This window comes from Chiloscyllium plagiosum, unplaced genomic scaffold (genome assembly GCF_037043375.1).
Source record: "Chiloscyllium plagiosum isolate Xiang-an unplaced genomic scaffold, Cpla_swu_hap1 HiC_scaffold_7, whole genome shotgun sequence".
NCBI lineage: Eukaryota > Metazoa > Chordata > Chondrichthyes > Orectolobiformes > Hemiscylliidae > Chiloscyllium > Chiloscyllium plagiosum.
The window spans coordinates 13891643-13912506 of NW_028270145.1; the positions used below are offsets into that span (position 1 = coordinate 13891643).

General features: G+C 63.3%; 1 protein-coding gene across 7 annotated transcripts in view; it reads left to right on the top strand.

The window, feature by feature from the left end:
- unc80 (unc-80 homolog (C. elegans)) overlaps window positions 1-20864 on the top strand; it is a 338459-nt gene that overhangs the window by 138411 nt on the left and 179184 nt on the right. For all 7 annotated transcript variants that reach the window (XM_087988742.1, XM_087988738.1, XM_087988739.1 and 4 more), the window contains one exon: window positions 1360-1568. In XM_087988742.1, the coding sequence (XP_087844868.1) occupies window positions 1360-1568 (209 nt within the window). The remainder of the gene's footprint in view (window positions 1-1359; window positions 1569-20864) is intronic.

Genomic DNA, 20864 nt, shown 5'->3' on the forward strand with positions numbered 1-20864 from the left:
GGCTCCCACTGAACTTCAGACAACGTTGCTCTGTAAAATTAAGTCAGAAATCATGAATTATAAGCAAGAGAAGGCCATTCAGCCCCTGCAGACCATGGCTGATCAGATTGTGGTCTTAACTTCACATCCCTGCCTCCCCCAATAACCAACAAAAAGTGCTGAAAGCATTTGATTTGTTAAATTTCTCTTCAAATTTGAATTATCCTTTTACACTTGCTGCTTTGGAAGCCTAACACAAAGGTGAAGAACCAGCTTTGGATCAAAGCTGCACGAAAATTGTTTGTCTATCTTGATGACCAGTATCTTCCTTTTCTGCTGCAGATACATGCTCTTTCAGAAAATAAAGCTCTTCCTATTTTTCCTCCTGTCTTTCCTGATCAGTTATTTTTTCAGAGTCTGCCAACCCTCACTCACCTGAAATTTATTCCCACTATCTAACTTCCAATGGTTCTTAAAATATCTCATTTCTTTGTAGCATCATAATCTCATATTTCAGCATCTTGTTCATTGTAACTTTTGGTATGAGCATAAAAGATTTCAAAGAATAGCATTAAGAATAAATGTCACTAATGTTTTAAAGCTAAATATTGAGGTGCTTGGAGAAATGGTAGAGTCATGAGAAGAAATATTAGGCAAGGTGACTGAGTAGTGACTCCAGATTTTCCATGGTTTTTCCTGCTTTTTGGGTTCTCTTTAAAACATTCCAACAGGAGCTAAAGCATTTGCTTCTTTTAAGTAGTCCCAGCTAACTTAAGTGAGATTGGGTTCCCTACAGTGTGGAAACAGGCCCTTCGGCCCAACAAGTCCACACCGACCCTCCAAAGAGTAACCCACCCAGACCTATTTCCCTCTGACTAATACACATAACACCATGGGCAATTTATCATGGCCAATTCAACTGGCCTGCACATCTTTGGACTGTGGGAGGAAACCGGAGCACCCGGAGGAAACCCACGCAGACACGGGGAGAATGTGCAAACTCCACACAGACAGTCACCCGAGACTGGAATCGAACCTGGGTCCCTGATGCTGTGAGGCAGCAGTGCTAACCACTGACACCATGCCGCCCTGTGATGATTTCACATAAACTGGTCCCAGTCTTGAAGAGAGTAATCACTTAGCAGCACATTCAGCCTGTATCTCTGTGATCAATTCTGAGGTCGATCAAACTAAGCCCTCGAGCTATCATAAATCAAAGTGTTTTCCATGATTGAGTTGTTTGCATGCAATGCACTTTGGTGAAGTAAAAGGTTCTTCCATTTAAATGGACTGACCTCTTGCATGACATTAAATGTAGTGATGTTGATGGAGCATTTGCTAATAGACTATTGTCTATGCTTTTTTAAAAAATTAATGCAGTGAAGAACAAATTCCAGGAGCTCTTTTGGGTCGAAAAGACTTTTGGCGCAAAATGTTTAAGTCTCAAAGTGCTGCGAGCGACACAAGCAGCCAATCTGAGCAAGACACCTCTGAATGCACAACCGCTCATTCTGGAACCACCACAGACAGACGCTCACGGTCACGGTCTAGAAGAATTTCTCTGAGAAAAAAACTCAAACTTCCCTTAGGTAAGTTCTCAGTGGCTCTCAGACACATGGTGACAAGTATACAATGGGACAAGGCTCGTACTGCTCTAAGTTTATAAAGCATAAGTCATCAATATTGGTTGGGAGAAAAATAGTTCATGATATTAAAATTCAGCCATAAGAAAGTTTGTAATAAAAGACCAGTTTCAACCAAAGCAAACACCCGTTCCTGTGCATTAAATGTATTACAGAATCACAGAATGGTAAGGATGAGATTGCAGAATATTTGAGAGTGCCTGGTAAAATAAGGCAGAGTCAGCAAGGGGAGGTCATGCCTGACAACACCTGTTCTGATTCTTTGAGGAGGTAATGAGCAGTTAGACAAAGGAGAGCCACTGGACATGATTGATTTGAAATTGCAGAAGCACCTGGCTGCTAAATAAGATAAACGTCCATGGTGTTAGAGGCATCATACTGACGTGGATCGAGGATTGTCTGACTGGCGAAAGGCAGAGAGTGGTGATAAGGGAGGCTTTTTCAGGATGGCTGCTGATGATTAGTGGAGTTCTGCAGGGGTCAGTGTTGGGACCACAAAATATAGCAGCAGAATTAGGACATGCCTCCGATAGAGTCTGTTCCACCATTCGATCATGGCTGACACGTTTCTCAAACCCATTCTCCTGCCTTCTCCCTGTAATTTTTGATCCTCTTACTATTCAAGATTGAACCTATCTCTGTCTTAAACACACTAAATGACTTGGCTTCCACAGCCTTCTGTAACAATATGTTTCACAGCTTATTCACCCTCTGGCTAAAGAAATTTCTCTTCATCTCAGTTCTAAAAGGTCAACCTTTCACTCTGAGGCTATAACCTCAGTTCCCAGTCTCTCCTACTAGTGGATCTTCCTCACATCTACTCTATCCAGACGTCTTGGTATGCTGCAAGTTTCAATGAGCTTCCTTCTAATCCTTCTAAATTCCATCAAGTATAGACCCAGAGTTCTCAATCGCTCCTCACATAACAGGCCCTTCATTTCCAGAATCGTTCTTGTAAACCTCTTCTGGACCCCCTCCAAGACCATCATATCTTTCTTTAGATACGGGGCCAAACACTGCTCACAATATTCCATGTGCAGTCTGACTAGAGCCTTATACAGCCTCAGCAGTACATCTCTGCTGTTGTATTCTAGCCTTCTTCAAACGAATGCTAACATAGCATTTGTTGTCCTAACTTCCTACTGAACCTGCATGTTAAACTTCAGAAAATCCTGAATTAAATCTCCCAGGTCCCTTGTGCCTCAGATTTCAAAAATCTTTCCTCATTTAGAAAATAGGCTTCTATTTTTCTGACTTGCCTACCACCCATCTTGTGGTCATCACCCATTCTTCTCTGATTGCACTTTCTTAAGCTGTGCACTGTGATCACATGTATCTGGAAATGTGTTATCCCACATAATTCTCAGCCTTACAGACGCACTGCTATATCAACAGCCAACACTCAACCTCCAAAACCCAGCACTGAAGCTGGTCAGGCTGATGGTATTTCTTGCTGATGTGATCATCTAGACTAGCACAAATATCTTAGAAATCCCACATACTGCAGGCTGTGGGACACACAGGACTGAGCTCCCCTGCCATAACTTTAGTCAAAATAGTCTTATCCTAAATTTGCACAGAGTAGAAAATTAATAACGTTTTTAAGGTTCCTTTGTTAAAAAAGAGGAGTAGCTGGAATTCTTACCTATCTTGACCACAGCTTTAAAGTGAACAAAACAAGTTACCCACTACCTGCTAATCAGCTAATTACTCGGTGCTGACATCACTTCTGGTTTTAAGCAAGTCAAATGTAGATCAAACTCCTGATGGATATCTGTCTATGCAAGGCATCTTTACAAAAATTGATGATCATTGTCAGGCTTGCCATTACGACATGAGATGAGCTGTATAACTCCACATTTATTAATCAAATTAAAGTCCCCTTAGGTGTCAGGGTGGGAATTGAACCCTAATTCCCAGAGTATTCTGAATTACTAGTCCGGTGATGTTATTAATATTCCATCATCTCCATCTTGCTTAGAATAACTGTAGAATAGAATAAGAATTTGCTTTATTGTCACATATACTCAAGTGGGTAAAGTGAAAAGTTTATACGTCACCACTAACCACGCCATCTTAGGTACAAAGGTACCTTGGTACAGCTCCTCCTGTTATTAGATGAGTTACAGTGTAACAATGTCACCAACACATGGCGCCATCTCAGGTCCAGAGTACCTAGGTACAATCCTTAGTTACAGAGTAGAGAAGAGGAAAACAAAATTGCATTACAGCCATACACAGTATAATCATAGGTCAGAAAAACAAGAAGCAAAGTTAAAAAGACAAACATCTCAGTCTATCTCCAAGGGCACTCTACAGCAAATTAGCGCCGGGGTTCTCCATGTGGTTGTCCACTGGCTGCCATCAAGGTCCACACCAGGCTGCTGCCCCTGTTCGCACACCAGGCTACAACCCCTGTTCGTATATCAGACCCCTGCCCCTGTTCCCACACCGGGCCCCTACCCCGTTCACACACCGGGCCCTGCCCCTGTTCCCGCACCGGACCCCTGCCCCTGTTCCCACACCAAGCCACTGCTCCGTTCGCACACCGGGCCCCTGCCCCTGTTCCCGCACCGGACCCCTGCCCCTGTTCCCACACCAAGCCACTGCTCCGTTCGCACACCGGGCCCCTGCCCCTGTTCCCGCACTGGGCCCCTGCTCCCGTTCCCACACCGGGCCCCTGCCCCTGTTCCCGCACCAGACCCCTGCCACCGTTCCCACACCGGGCCCCTGCCCCCGTTCCCACACCGGGCCCCAGCCCCTGTTCCCACACCAGACCCCTGCCCCTGTTCCCACACCGGGCCCCTGCCCCTGTTCCCACACCGGGCCCCTGCCCCTGTTCCCACACCGGGCCCCTGCCCCTGTTCCCACACTGGGCCCCTGCCCCCGTTCCCACACCGGGCCCCTGCCCCTGTTCCCACACCGGGCCCCTGCCCTTGTTCCCACACTGGTCTCCTGCCCCCGTTCCCACACTGGGCCACTGCCCCCGTTCCCACACTGGGCCACTGCCCCCGTTCCCACACTGGTCCTCTGCCCCTGTTCACACACTGGGCCCCGCCCCTGTTCCCACACCAGGCCTCTGCCCTTGTTCCCACACCAGGCCCTGCCCTGTTCCCACACCAGCCCCCTGCTCCCATTACCATACCTGGGCCCCGACCCCGTTCCCACACTGGGACCCTGTCCCCGTTTCCACAGTGGGACCCTGCCACTGTTCCCACACCAGGCTGCTGCCCTTGATCCCACACCAGGCCACTAGCCTCGTTCCCACATTGGGTCCCTGTACCCGTTCCCACACCGGGCCATCTTACCACGTTCCCACACCTGGTCCCTATCCCCGTTCCCACACCGGACCCCTTTCCCCGTTCCCACACCGGGCCTCTGACCCCGTTCCCACACTGGTCCCCTGACCCCGTTCCGACACCAGGCCCTGACCCTGTTCCCACACCTGGCCCCTATCCCCGTTCCGACACCGGACCCCTTTCCCTGTTCCCACACCTGGCCCCTATCCACGTTCCGACACCGGACCCCTTTCCCTGTTCCCACACCGGGCCCCTGACCCCGTTCCTACACTTGGATCCTGCCCCTGTTCTCACACCGGGCCCCTGCTACTGTTCCCACACTGGTCCCCTGCCTCCGTTCCGACAGCGGGCCACTGCTCTTATTCCTACACGGGGCCCCTGCCCCCGTTCCCACACTGGTCCCTGCCCCTGTTCCTGCACCAGACCCCTGCCCCTGATCCCACACCGGGCCCCTGCCCCCATTCCCACACCGGTCCACTGCCCCCGTTCCCACACTGGTCTCCTGCCCCTTATCCCACACTGGTCCCCTGCCGCCGTTCCCACACTGGTCCCCTGCCCCCGTTCCCACACTGGTCCCCTGCCGCCGTTCCCACACTGGTCCCCTGCCCCCGTTCCCACACTGGTCCCCTGCCGCCATTCCCACACTGGTCCCCTGCCGCCATTCCCACACTGGGCCCCTGCCGCCATTCCCACACTGGGCCCCTGCCTCCGTTCCCACACCGGACCACTGCCCCTGTTCCCACACTTGTCCCCTGCCCCTGGTCCCACACCAGGCCCCTGCCCCTGTTCACACACCAAACCCCTGCTCCTATTACCACACAGGTCCCCTGCCCCTGTTCCCACACCGGGCCCCTGCCCCGGTTCCCACACCGGGCCCCTGCCCCGGTTCCCACACCGGGCCCCTGCCCCTGTTCCCGCACCAGACCCCTGCCCTTGTTCCCACACCGATCTCCTGCCCCTGTTCCCACACCAGGCCTCTGCCCTTGTTCCCACACTGGTCTCCTGTCCCCGTTCCCACACCGGGCCCCTGCCCCTGTTCCCACACTGGTCTCCTGTCCCCGTTCCCACACCGGGCCCCTGCCCCTGTTCCCACACTGGGCCCTGCCCCTGTTCCCAAACCAGCACCCTGTTCCCATTACCATACCTGGGCCCCGACCCCGTTCCCACACAGGGACCCTGTCCCCGTTTCCACAACGGGACCCTGCCACTGTTCCCACACCAGGCTGCTGCCCTTGATCCCACACCAGGCCACGAGCCTCGTTCCCACACTGGGCCCCAGCTCCCATTCCCACACCGGGCCCCTGTCTCCGTTCCCATACTGGGCCCCTGCCCACGTTCCCACATCGGGCCCCTGCCCCCTTTCCCACACTGGTCCCCTGCTCCTGTTCCCACACTGGTCCCCTGCCTCCGTTCCCACACAGGGCCCCTGACCCCGTTCCCACACTGGGTCTCTGTGCCCGTTCCCACACTGGTCCCCTGCTCCTGTTCCCACACTGGTCCCCTGCCTCCGTTCCCACACAGGGCCCCTGACCCCGTTCCCACACTGGGTCTCTGTGCCCGTTCCCACACTGGGCCCCTGCTCCTGTTCCCACACTGGGCCCCTGCCTCCATTCCCACACTGGGCCTCTGCCTCCGTTCCCACATTGGGCCCCTGCCCCCGTTCCCACATGGGGCCCCTGCCCCCATTCCCACACTGTGCTCCTGGCCCCATTCCCATACCAGTCCACTGCCTGTGTTCCCACACTGGACCCCTGCCCCTGTTCCCACACTGGGCCCCTGCCTCTGTTCCCACACCAGGCTGCTGCCCTTGATCCCACACCAAGCCCCGGCCAAGTTCCCGCACTGGGGCCCCTGCCCCCGTTCCCACACCGGGCCTCTGCCCCTATTCCCACACTGGGCCACTGCCCCCGTTCCCACAGCGGGACCCTGCCCCTGTTCCCACACTGGTCCCCTGCCCCTGTTCCCACAACGGGCCTCTGTCCCTGTTCCCACACCCGGTCCCTGTCCCTGTTCCCACACTGGTCCCCTGCTCCTGTTCCCACACTGGGCCCCTGCCTCCATTCCCACACTGGGCCTCTGCCTCCGTTCCCACACTGGGCCACTGCCCCTGTTCCCACACTGGTTCCCTGCCCCCATTCCAACACTGGGCCCCTGCCCCTGTTCCCACAGCGGGACCCTGCCCCTGTTCCTACACCGGTCCCCTGCCCCTATTCCCACACCGGGCCCCTGCCTTGGTTCCCAAACCAGGCCCCTGCCCTTGTTCCCACACAGGGCCCCTGCCCTTGTTCCCACACAGGGCTCCTGCCCTTGTTCCCACACAGGGCCCCTGCCCTTGTTCCCACACTAGGCCCCTGTCCCCATTCCCACAGTGGGGCCCTGCCACTGTTCCCACACCAGGCTGCTGCCCTTGATCCCACACCAGGCCACGAGCCTCGTTCCCACTCTGGGCCCCTGCCCACGTTCCCACACCGGGCCCCTGACCCCGTTCCCACACTGGGCCTCTGTCCCCGTTCACACACTGGGCCCCAGCTCCCATTCTCAAACCGGGCCCCTGCCCCCGTTCCCACATCGGGCCCCTGCCCCCGTTCCCACATCGGGCCCCTGCCCCCGTTCCCACACCGGGCCCCTTCCCCTGTTCCCACACCGGGACCCTGTCCCCGTTCCCACACCGGGACCCTGTCCCCTTTCCCACACCGGGGCCCTGCCCCCGTTCCCACACTGGTCCCCTGTCCCCGTTCCCACACTGGTCCCCTGTCCCCGTTCCCACACTGGTCCCCTGTCCCTGTTCCTACACTGGTCCCCTGCCCCTGTTCCCACACTGGTCCCCTGCCCCCGTTCCCATACAGGTCCACTGTCCCCGTTCCCACACTGGTCCCCTGTCCCCGTTCCCACACTGGTCCCCTGTCCCTGTTCCTACACTGGGCCCCTGTCCCCGTTCCCACACCGGGCCCCTGTCCCCGTTCCCACACCGGGCCCCTGTCCCCGTTCCCACACCGGGCCCCTGTCCCCGTTCCCACACCGGGCCCCTGTCCCCGTTACCACACCGGGCCCCTGTCCCCGTTCCCACACCGGGCCCCTGTCCCCGTTACCACACCGGGACCCTGTCCCCGTTCCCACACCGGGACCCTGTCCCCTTTCCCACACCGGGGCCCTGCCCCCGTTCCCACATTGGGCCCCTGCCCCCGTTCCCACATGGGGCCCCTGCCCCCATTCCCACACTGTGCTCCTGGCCCCATTCCCATACCAGTCCACTGCCTGTATTCCCACACTAGGCCCCTGCCCCTGTTCCCACACTGGGCCCCTGCCTCTGTTCCCACACCAGGCTGCTGCCCTTGATCCCACACCAAGCCCCGGCCAAGTTCCCGCACTGGGGCCCCTGCCCCCGTTCCCACACCGGGCCTCTGCCCCTATTCCCACACTGGGCCACTGCCCCCGTTCCCACAGCGGGACCCTGCCCCTGTTCCCACACTGGTCCCCTGCCCCTGTTCCCACAATGGGCCTCTGTCCCTGTTCCCACACCGGGTCCCTGTCCCTGTTCCCACACTGGTCCCCTGCTCCTGTTCCCACACTGGGCCCCTGCCTCCATTCCCACACTGGGCCTCTGCCTCCGTTCCCACACTGGGCCACTGCCCCTGTTCCCACACTGGTTCCCTGCCCCCATTCCAACACTGGGCCCCTGCCCCTGTTCCCACAGCGGGACCCTGCCCCTGTTCCTACACAGGTCCCCTGCCCCTATTCCCACACCGGGCCCCTGCCTTGGTTCCCAAACCAGGCCCCTGCCCTTGTTCCCACACAGGGCCCCTGCCCTTGTTCCCACACTAGGCCCCTGTCCCCATTCCCACAGTGGTGCCCTGCCACTGTTCCCACACCAGGCTGCTGCCCTTGATCCCACACCAGGCCACGAGCCTCGTTCCCACTCTGGGCCCCTGCCCCCGTTCCCACACCGGGCCCCTGTCCCCGTTCCCACACCGGGCCCCTGCCCCCATTCCCACACCGGGCCCCTTCCCCCGTTCCCACACCGGGACCCTGTCCCCGTTCCCACACCGGGACCCTGTCCCCGTTCCCACACCGGGCCCCTGTCCCCGTTCCCACACCGGGCCCCTGCCCCCGTTCCGACACCTGGCCCCTGACCCCGTTCCCACACCAGGCCCTGACCCTGTTCCCACACCTAGCCCCTATCCCCGTTCCCACACTGGACCCCTTTCCCCGTTCCCACACTGGGCCCCTGACCCCATTCCCACACTAGGACCCTGCCCCTGTTCTGACACTGGTCCCCTGCCCCTGTTCCCGCACTGGTCCCCTGCCACTGTCCCCACACCGGTCCCCTGCCCCCGTTCCCACACCGGTCCCCTGCCCCCGTTCCCACACCGGTCCCCTGCCCCCGTTCCCACACTGGTCCCCTGCCCCCGTTCCCACACTGGTCCCCTGCCCCCGTTCCCACACTGGTCCCCTGCCCCCGTTCCCACACCGGTCCCCTGCCCCCATTCCCACACCGGGCCCATGCCCCCATTCCCACACTAGTCCACTGCCTGCATTCCCACACTAGGCCCCTGCTCCCATTCCCACACTGGTCCCTGCCCCTGTTCCCACACTGGGTCGCTGTCCTCATCCCCACACCAGGCCGCTGCCACCGTTCCCCCACTGGTCCCCTGCCCCCGTTCCCCTACTGGTCCCCTGCCCCCGTTCCCCTACTGGTCCCCTGCCTCCGTTCCCCTACTGGTCCCCTGCCCCCGTTCCCACACTGGTCCCCTGCCCCCGTTCCCACACTGGTCCCCTGCCCCCGTTCCCACACTGGTCCGCTGTCCCCGTTCCCACACTGGTCCCCTGTCCCCGTTCCCACACTGGTCCCCTGTCCCCGTTCCCACACTGGTCCCCTGTCCCTGTTCCTACACTGGTCCCCTGTCCCTGTTCCTACACTGGTCCCCTGCCCCTGTTCCCACACTGGTCCCCTGCCCCCGTTCCCATACAGGTCCACTGTCCCCGTTCCCACACTGGTCCCCTGTCCCCGTTCCCACATTGGGCCCCTGACCCCGTTCCCACACCGGGCCCCTGTCCCCGTTCCCACACCGGGCCCCTGTCCCCGTTCCCACACCGGGCCCCTGTCCCCGTTCCCACACCGGGCCCCTGTCCCCGTTCCCACACCGGGCCCCTGTCCCCGTTCCCACACCGGGCCCCTGTCCCCGTTACCACACCGGGCCCCTGTCCCCGTTACCACACCGAGCCCCTGTCCCCGGTCCCACACCGGGCCCCTGCTCCCGATCCCACACCGGGCCCCTGCCCCTGTTCCCACACCGGGCCCCTGCCCCTTTTCCCACACCGGGCCCCTGCCCGTGTTCCCACACTGGTCCCCTGCTCCTGTTCTTACACGATGCCCCTGCCCCTGGTCCCACACTGGGCCGCTGCCCCTGTTCCCACACCGGGCCTCTGCCCCTGTTCACACACCAAACCCCTGCTCCTATTCCCATTCCCCTGTTCCCACACTGGGCCCCTGCCCCTGTTCCCACACTGGGCTGCTGCCACTGTCCCCACACTGGTCCCCTGCCCCCGTTCCCACACTGGGCCACTGCCATTGTCCCTACACTGGTTCCCTGCCACAGTTCCCCCACTGGGCCCCTGCCATCGTTCCCACACTGGGCTGCTGCCACTGTCCACACACTGGTCCCCTGCCCCCATTCCGACACTGGTCCCCTGCCCCCATTCCGACACTGGTCCCCTGCCCCCAATCCAACACTGGTCCCCTGCCCCCGTTCCCCCACTGGGCCTCTGCCGCCATTCCCACACTGGGCAGCTGCCCCTGTCCCCACACTGGTCCATGCCCCTGTTCCCACACCGTGCCCCTGTCACTGGTCCCCTGCCCCTGTTCCCACACTGGGCCCCTGCCCCCGTTCCCACACTGGGCCCCTGCCCCCGTTCCCACACTGGGCCACTGCCCCCGTTCCCACAGCGGGGCACTGCCCCTGTCCCCACACTGGTCCCCTGCCCCCATTCCAACACTGGTCCCCTGCCCCCATTCCAACACTGGTCCCCTGCCCCCGTTCCTACACTGGGCCCCTGTCCCCGTTCGCACACCGGACCCCTGCCCCCAGTCCCACACTGGGCCCCTGCCCCTATTCCCACACTGGGCCACTGCCCCCGTTCCCACAGCGGGGCACTGCCCCTGTTCCCACACTGGTCCCCTGCCCCTGTCCCCACACGGGTCCCCTGCCCTCATTCCAACACTGGTCCCCTGTCCCCGTTCCCACACCGGACCCCTGCCCCCAGTCCCACACTGGGCCCCTGCCCCTATTCCCACACTGGTAGCCACTGCCCCCGTTCCCAAAGCGGGACCCTGCCCCTGTCCCCACACTGGTCCCCTGCCCCTGTCCCCACACTGGTCCCCTGTCCCCATTCCAACACTGGTCCCCTGTCCCCATTCCAACACTGGTCCCCTGTCCCCACTCCAACACTGGTCCCCTGCCCCTGTTCCTACACTGGGCCCCTGTCCCCGTTCCCACACCGGACCCCTGCCCCCAGTCCCACACTGGGTCCCTGTCCCTGTTCCCACACTGGTCCCCTGCCCCTATCCCCACACTGGGCCACTGCCCCCGTTCCCACAGCGGGACCCTGCCCCTGTTCTCACACTGGTCCCTGCCCCTGTTCCCACACTGGTCCCCTGCCCCTGTTCCCACACTGGTCCCCTGCCCCTGTTCCCACAACGGGCCCCTACCTCTGTTCCCACACCAGGCCCTTGTCCCTGTTCCCACACTGGTCCCCTGCTCCTGTTCCCACACTGGGCCCCTGCCTCCGTTCCCACACCGGGACACTGTCCCTGTTCCTACACGAGGCCCCTGCCCCTGGTCCCACACAGGGCCCCTGCCCCTGTTCACACACCAAACCCCTGCTCCTATTACCACACAGGGCCCCTGCCCTTGTTGGAGGAGAATGTGAGGTCTGCAGATGCTGGAGATCAGAGCTGAAAATGTGTTGCTGGAACAGCGCAGCAGGTCAGGCAGCATCCAGGGAACAGGAGAATCGATGTTTCGGGCATAAGCCCTTCCTCAGGAATGAGGAAAGTGTGTCCTGCCCTTGTTCCCACACAGGGCCCCTGTCCGCATTCCCACAGTGGGACCTTGCCACTGTTCCCACACCAGGCTGCTGCCCTTGATCCCACACCAGGCCACTAGCCTCGTTCCCACACTGGGCCCCTGCCCCCGTTCCCACACTGGCCCCTGTCCCTGTGCCCACACCGGGCCCCTGACCCTGTTCCCACACGGGGCCTCTGTCCCCGTTCCCACACCGGGCCCCAGCTCCCATTCCCACACCTGGCCCCTGCCTGTGTTCCAACACTAGGCCCCTGCCCCCGTTCTCACACCCTGGCCACTGCCCCCATTCCCACAATGGGCCCATGTCCCCGTTCCCACAGTGGGACCCTGCCACTGTTCCCACACTAGACCGATGCCCTTCATCCCACACCAGGCCACTAGCCCCGTTCCCACACTGGGCCCCTGCCCCTGTTCCCACTCAAGGCTGCTGCCCTTGATCCCACACTGGGGCCCGTGCCCCCGTTCCCACACTGGTCCCCTGCCCCTGTTCCCACACCGAGCCTCTGCCCCTGTTCCCAGACCGGACCCCTGCCCCCATTCCAACATCGGGCCACTGCTCCTGTTCCCACACTGGTCCCCTGCCCCTGTTCCCACACTGGTCCGCTGCGCCTGTTCCCACAATGGGCTCATGCCCCTGTTCCCACACCCGGCCCCTGCCCCCGTTCCCATACTGGTCTCCTGCCCCTGTTCCCACAACGGGCCCCTGCCCCTGTTCCTACACTGGTCCCCTGCCCCTGTTCCCACAACGGGCTCATGCCCCTGTTCCCACACCGGGCCCCTGCCCCTGCTCCCACAACGAGCTCATGCCCCTGTTCCCACACCGTGCCCCTGCCCCTGTTCCCACACCGGGCCCCTGCCCCTGTTCCCACACCGGTCCCCTGCCCCTGTTCCCACACTGGTCCCCTGCTCATGTTCCCACACTGGGCCCCTGCCCTTGTTCCCACACTGGTCCCCTGCCCCTGTTCCGCATTGTGCCCCTGTTCCCTCACCAGGCCCTTGCCCCTGTTCCCACACTGCTCCCCTGCCCCTGTTCCCACACTGGGCCCCTGCCTCCGTTCCCACACCGGGCCACTGCCCTTATTCCTACACGGGGCCCCTGCCCCTGTTCCCACACTGGTCCCTGCCCCTGTTCCCACACTGGGTTGATGCCACTGTCCCCACACTGGTCCCCTGCCCCCGTTCCCACACTGGTCCCTGCCCCCGTTCCCACACTGGTCCCTGCCCCTATTCCCACACTGGGCCGAACCACTGTCCCCACACTGGTCCCCTGCCCCCACACTGGTCCCCTGCCCCCATTCCAACACTGCTCCCCTGCCCCCGTTCCCCCACTGGCCTCTGCCGCCATTCCCACACTGGGCAGCTGCCCCTGTCCCCACACTGGTCCCTGCCACTGTTTCCACACCGTGCCCCTGTCACTGGTCCCTGCCCCTGTTCCCACACTGGTCCCCTGCCCCTGTCCCCACACTGGTCCCCTGCCCCCATTCCAACACTGGGCCCCTGTCCCCGTTCCCACACCGGACCCCTGCCCTTGTTCCCACACTGGGCCCCTGCCCCTGTTCCCACACTGGGCCCCTGCCCCTGTTCCCACACTGGGCCCCTGCCCCTATTCCCACACTGGGCCACTGCCCCCGTTCCCACACTGGTCCCCTGCCCCTGTTCCCACAATGGGCTCATGCCCCTGTTCCCACACCCGGCCCCTGCCCCTGTTCCCACACCCGGCCCCTGCCCCCGTTCCCACACTGGTCCCCTGCCCCTGTTCCCACACTGGGCCCCTGCCCCTGTTCCCACACCGGACCCCTGCCCCTGTTCCCACACTGGTCCCCTGCCCCTGTTCCAACACTGGTCCCCTGCCCCTGTTCCCACACTGGGCCCCTGCCTCTGTTCCCACACTGGTCCCCTGCCCCTGTTCCGCAATATGCCCCTGTTCCCTCACCAGGCCCTTGCCCCTGTTCCCACACTGGTCCCCTGCCTCAGTTCCCACACCGGGCCACTGCCCTTATTCCTACACGGGGCCCCTGCGCCTGTTCCAACACCAGGCCCCTGCCCCTGTTCCCACACTGGTCCCTGCCCCTGTTCCCACACTGGTCCCCTGCCCCCGTTCCCACACTGGGCCCCTGCCCCTATTCATACATCGCGCCCCTGTCACTGGACCCCTGCCCCCGTTCCCACACTGGGGCCCTGCCTCCGTTCCCACACCTGGCCCCTGCCCCTGTTCCCACACTGGGCCCCTGACCCCATTCCCACACTGGGCCCCTGACCCCGTTCCCACACCGGGCCACTGTCCCCGTTCCCACATCAGGCCCCTGCCCCCGTTTCCACACCGGGCCCCTGCCCCTGTTCCCACACTGGGCCCCTGCCCCCATTCCCACACTGGGCCCCTGTCCCCGCTCCCACACGAGGCTCCTGTCCCACTTCCCACACCGGGCCCCTGATCCCGTTCACACACTGGGCCCCTGTCACTGGGCCCCTGCTCCTGTTCTCACTCACGTCTCTTGCCCCTGTTCCCACACCAGTCCCCTGCCCCCTTTCCCACACTAGGCCCCTGCCCCCATTCCCACACCAGTCCACTGCCTGTGTTCCCACACCGGGCCGCTGCCCCCTCTCCCACACTGGCCAACTGCCCCTGTTCCCACACCGGTCCCCTGCCCCCTTTCCCATACTAGGCCCCTGCTCCCATTCACACACCGGGCCCCTGCCCCTGTTCCAACACCGTGACACTTGTCCCCCATTCCCACACCGTGCACCCGCCCCCGTTCCCACACTAGGCTGCTGCCCATATTCCCACACAGGCCTCCGACCACCATTCCCACACTGGGACCCTGTCCCCGTTCCCACAATGGGACTCTGCCCCTGTTCCCACACCAGACTGCTGCCCTTGATCCCACACCAGGCCACTATCCCTGTTCCCACACTGGGCCCCTGCTCCCATTCCCACACCGGGCCCCTGCCCTGTTGCAACTCTGGGCCCCTGCCCCTGTTTCAACACCGGGCCCCTGCCCCTGTTCCAACACTGGGCCCCTGCGCCCATTTCCACACTGGGCCCCTGGTGCCATTCTCACACCAGTCCGCTGCCTGTGTCCCCACACTAGGCCCCTGCTCCCATTCCCACACAGGGTCCCTACCCCTGTTCCAACACTGTGGCACTTGTCGCCCACTCCCACACCTGGGCCCCCACCCCCGTTCCCACACTAGGCTGCTGCCCATATTCCCACACAGGGCCCATACCCCAATTCTCACACTGGGACCCTGTCCCCGTTCCCACAACGGGACCCTGCCCCTGTTCCGCATTGTGCCCCTGTTCCCACACCAGGCCCCTGCTCATGTTCCCACACTGGTCTCATGCCCCTGTTCCCACACCAGGCCCCTGCCCCTGCTCCCACTCCGGGTCCCTGTTCCTGTTCCCACAACGAGCTCATGCCCCTGTTCCCACACTGGGCCCCTGCCCCTGTTCCCACACTGGGCCCCTGCCCCTATTCCCACACTGGTCCCCTGCCCCTGTTCCCACACTGGGCCCCTGCCCCTGTTCCCACACTGGTCCACTGCTCCTGATCCGCATTGTGCCCCGTTCCCACACTGGGCCCCTGCCTCCGTTCCCACACCGGGCCACTGCCCTTATTCCTACACGGGGCCCCTGCGCCTGTTCCAACACCAGGCCCCTGTCCCCGTTCCCACACCGGATCCCTGCCCCCAGTCCCACACTGGGCCCCTGTCCCTGTTCCCACACGGTCCCCTGCCCCTATCCCCACACTGGTCCCCTGCCCCCGTTCCCACACCGGGCCCCTGTCCCCGTTCCCACACCGGGCCCCTGTCCCCGTTCCCACACCGGGCCCCTTCCCCTGTTCCCACACCGGGACCCTGACCCCGTTCCCACACCAGGCCCTGACCCTGTTCCCACACCTAGCCCCTGTCCCCGTTCCCACACTGGACCCCTTTCCCCGTTCCCACACCAGTCCCCTGCCCCCATTCCCACACCGGGCCCCTGCTCCCATTCCCACACTGGTCCTTGCCCCTGTTCCCACACTGGGTCGCTGTCCTCATCCCCACACCAGGCCGCTGCCACCGTTCCCCCACTGGTCCCCTGCCCCCGTTCCCCTACTGGTCCCCTGCCCCCGTTCCCATACTGGTCCCCTGCCTCCGTTCCCCTACTGGTCCCCTGCCCCCGTTCCCACACTGGTCCGCTGTCCCCGTTCCCACACTGGTCCCCTGTCCCCGTTCCCACACTGGTCCCCTGTCCCCGTTCCCACACTGGTCCCCTGTCCCTGTTCCTACACTGGGCCCCTGTCCCCGTTCCTACACCGGGCCCCTGTCCCCATTCCTACACCGGGCCCCTGTCCCCGTTACCACACCGGGCCCCTGTCCCCGGTCCCACACCGGGCCCCTGCCCCTGTTCCCACACCGGGCCCCTGCCCCTGTTCCCACACCGGGCCCCTGCCCCTGTTCCCACACCGGGCCCCTGCCCCTGTTCCCACACCGGGCCCCTGCCCCTTTTCCCACACCGGGCCCCTGCCCGTGTTCCCACACTGGTCCCCTGCTCCTGTTCTTACACGATGCCCCTGCCCCTGGTCCCACACTGGGCCGCTGCCCCTGTTCCCACACCGGGCCTCTGTCCCTGTTCACACACCAAACCCCTGCTCCTATTCCCATTCCCCTGTTCCCACACTGGGCCCCTGCCCCTGTTCCCACACCAGGCCCCTGCCCCTGTTCCCACACCGGGACACTGCCCCTGTCCCCACACTGGTCCCCTGCCCCCATTCCAACACTGGGCCCCTGCCCCTGTTCCCACACTGTGCCCCTGCCCCTATTCCCACACCGTGCCCCTGTCACTGGTGCCCTGCCCCTGTTCCCACACTGGGCCCCTGCCCCTGTTCCCACACCAGGCCACTGCCCCCGTTCCCACAGCGGGACCCTGCCCCTGTTCCCACAATGGTCCCCTGCCCCTGTCCCCACACTGGTCCCCTGCCCCCATTCCAACACTGGGCCCCTGTCCCCGTTCCCACACCGGACCCCTGCCCTTGTTCCCACACTGGGCCCCTGCCCCTGTTCCCACACTGGGCCACTGCCCCTGTTCCCACACTGGGCCCCTGCCCCTATTCCCACACTGGGCCACTGCCCCCGTTCCCACAGTGGGACCCTGCCCCTGTTCCCACACTGGTCCCCTGCCCCTGTCCCCACACTAGTCCCTTGCCCCCGTTCCTACACTGGGCCCCTGTCCCCGTTCCCACACCGGAACCCTGCCCCCAGTCCCACACTGGGCCCCTGTCCCTGTTCCCACACGGTCCCCTGCCCCTATCCCCACACTGGGCCACTGCCCCCATTCCCACATCGGGCCCCTGCTCCTTTTCCCACATCAGGCCCCTGCTCCTGTTCCCACACTGGTCCCCTGCTCCTGTTCCCACACCGGGCCCCTGCCCCTGCTCCCACTCCGGGTCCCTGTTCCTGTTCCCACAACGAGCTCATGCCCCTGTTCCCACACTGGTCCCCTGCCCCTGTTCCCACACTGGTCCCCTGCCCCCGTTCCCACACCAGGCCCCTGTCCCCGTTCCCACACCGGGCCCCTTCCCCTGTTCCCACACCGGGACCCTGTCCCCGTTCCCACACCGGGACCCTGTCCCCGTTCCCACACCGGGCCCCTGTCCCCGTTCCCACACCGGGCCCCTGCCCCCCTTCCGACACCTGGCCCCTGACCCCGTTCCCACACCAGGCCCTGACCCTGTCCCCACACCTAGCCCCTTTCCCCGTTCCCACACTGGACCCCTTTCCCCGTTCCCACACCGGTCCCCTGCCCCCATTCCCACACCGGGCGCCTGCTCCCATTCCCACACTGGTCCCTGCCCCTGTTCCCACACTGGGTCGCTGTCCTCATCCCCACACCAGGCCGCTGCCACCGTTCCCCCACTGGTCCCCTGCCACCGTTTCCCTACTGGTCCCCTGCCCCCGTTCCCCTACTGGTCCCCTGCCCCCGTTCCCACACTGGTCCCCTGTCCCCGTTCCCACACTGGTCCCCTGTCCAAGTTCCCACACTGGTCCCCTGTCCCCGTTCCCACACTGGTCCCCTGTCCCCGTTCCTACACCGGGCCCCTGTCCCCATTCCTACACCGGGCCCCTGTCCCCATTCCTACACCGGGCCCCTGTCCCCGTTACCACACCGGGCCCCTGTCCCCGGTCCCACACCGGGCCCCTGCTCCCGGTCCCACACCGGGCCCCTGCCCCTGTTCCCACACCGGCCCCTGCCCCTGTTCCCACACCGGGCCCCTGCCCCTTTTCCCACACCGGGCCCCTGCCCGTGTTCCCACACTGGTCCCCTGCTCCTGTTCTTACACGATGCCCCTGCCCCTGGTCCCACACTGGGCCGCTGCCCCTGTTCCCACACCGGGCCTCTGCCCCTGTTCACACACCAAACCCCTGCTCCTATTCCCATTCCCCTGTTCCCACACTGGGCCCCTGCCCCTGTTCCCACACCGGGACACTGCCCCTGTTCCCACACTGGGACCCTGCCCCTATTCCCACACCAGGCCGCTGCCCCCGTTCCCACACTGGGCCGATGCCACTGTCCCCACACTGGTCCCCTGCCCCCGTTCCCACACTGGGCCACTGCCACTGTCCCCACACAGGTCCCCTGCCACAGTTCCCCCACTGGGCCCCTGCCACCGTTCCCACACTGGGCTGCTGCCACTGTCCCCACACTGGTCCCCTGCCCCCGTTCCCACACTGGGCTGCTGCCACTGTCCCCACACTGGTCCCCTGCCCCCGTTCCCACACTGGGCCGCTGCCACTGTCCCTACACTGGTTCCCTGCCACAGTTCCCCCACTGGGCCCCTGCCATCGTTCCCACACTGGGCTGCTGCCACTGTCCCCACACTGGTCCCCTGCCCCCATTCCAACACTGGTCCCCTGCCCCCATTCCGACACTGGTCCCCTGCCCCCATTCCGACACTGGTCCCCTGCCCCCATTCCGACACTGGTCCCCTGCCCCCAATCCAACACTGGTCCCCTGCCGCCATTCCCACACTGGGCAGCTGCCCCTGTCCCCACACTGGTCCCTGCCCCTGTTCCCACACCGTGCCCCTGTCACTGGTCCCCTGCCCCTGTTCCCACACTGGGCCCCTGCCCCCGTTCCCACACTGGGCCACTGCCCCCGTTCCCACAGCGGGGCACTGCCCCTGTCCCCACACTGGTCCCCTGCCCCTGTCCCCACACTGGTCCCCTGCCCCAATTCCAACACTGGTCCCCTGCCCCCGTTCCTACACTGGGCCCCTGTCCCCGTTCCCACACCGGACCCCTGCCCCCAGTCCCACACTGGGCCCCTGCCCCTATTCCCACACTGGGCCACTGCCCCCGTTCCCACAGCGGGGCACTGCCCCTGTTCCCACACTGGTCCCCTGCCCCTGTCCCCACACGGGTCCCCTGCCCTCATTCCAACACTGGTCCCCTGTCCCCGTTCCCACACCGGACCCCTGCCCCCAGTCCCACACTGGGCCCCTGCCCCTATTCCCACACTGGGCCACTGCGCCCGTTCCCAAAGCGGGACCCTGCCCCTGTCCCCACACTGGTCCCCTGCCCCCATTCCAACACTGGTCCCCTGTCCCCACTCAAACACTGGTCCCCTGCCCCCGTTCCTACACTGGGCCCCTGTCCTCGTTCCCACACCGGACCCCTGCCCCCAGTCCCACACTGGGTCCCTGTCCCTGTTCCCACACTGGTCCCCTGCCCCTATCCCCACACTGGGCCACTGCCCCTGTTCCCACAACGGGCCCCTACCTCTGTTCCCACACCAGGCCCTTGTCCCTGTTCCCACACTGGTCCCCTGCTCCTGTTCCCACACTGGGCCCCTGCCTCCGTTCCCACACCGGGACACTGTCCCTGTTCCTACACGAGGCCCCTGCCCCTGGTCCCACACAGGGCCCCTGCCCTTGTTGGAGGAGAATGTGAGGTCTGCAGATGCTGGAGATCAGAGCTGAAAATGTGTTGCTGGAACAGCGCAGCAGGTCAGGCAGCATCCAGGGAACAGGAGAATCGATGTTTCGGGCATAAGCCCTTCCTCAGGAATGAGGAAAGTGTGTCCTGCCCTTGTTCCCACACAGGGCCCCTGTCCCCATTCCCACAGTGGGACCTTGCCACTGTTCCCACACCAGGCTGCTGCCCTTGATCCCACACCAGGCCACTAGCCTCGTTCCCACACTGGGCCCCTGCCCCCGTTCCCACACTGGCCCCTGTCCCTGTGCCCACACCGGGCCCCTGACAGGGGCAGGGGCCAGGTGTGGAACAGGGGCTCATGCCCCTGGGCTCATGCCCCTGTTCCCACACCGGGCCCCTGCCCCTGCTCCCACTCCGGGTCCCTGTCCCTGTTCCCACAACGAGCTCATGCCCCTGTTCCCACACCGGGCCCCTGCCCCTGTTCCCACACCGGGCCCCTTCCCCTGTTCCCACACCGGGCCCCTGTCCCCGTTCCCACACCGGGCCCCTGTCCCCGTTCCCACACCGGGCCCCTGCCCCCGTTCCGACACCTGGCCCCTGACCCCGTTCCCACACCAGGCCCTGACCCTGTTCCCACACCTAGCCCCTGTCCCCGTTCCCACACTGGACCCCTTTCCCCGTTCCCACACCAGTCCCCTGCCCCCATTCCCACACCGGGCCCCTGCTCCCATTCCCACACTGGTCCTTGCCCCTGTTCCCACACTGGGTCGCTGTCCTCATCCCCACACCAGGCCGCTGCCACCGTTCCCCCACTGGTCCCCTGCCCCCGTTCCCCTACTGGTCCCCTGCCCCCGTTCCCATACTGGTCCCCTGCCCCCGTTCCCCTACTGGTCCCCTGCCCCCGTTCCCACACTGGTCCGCTGTCCCCGTTCCCACACTGGTCCCCT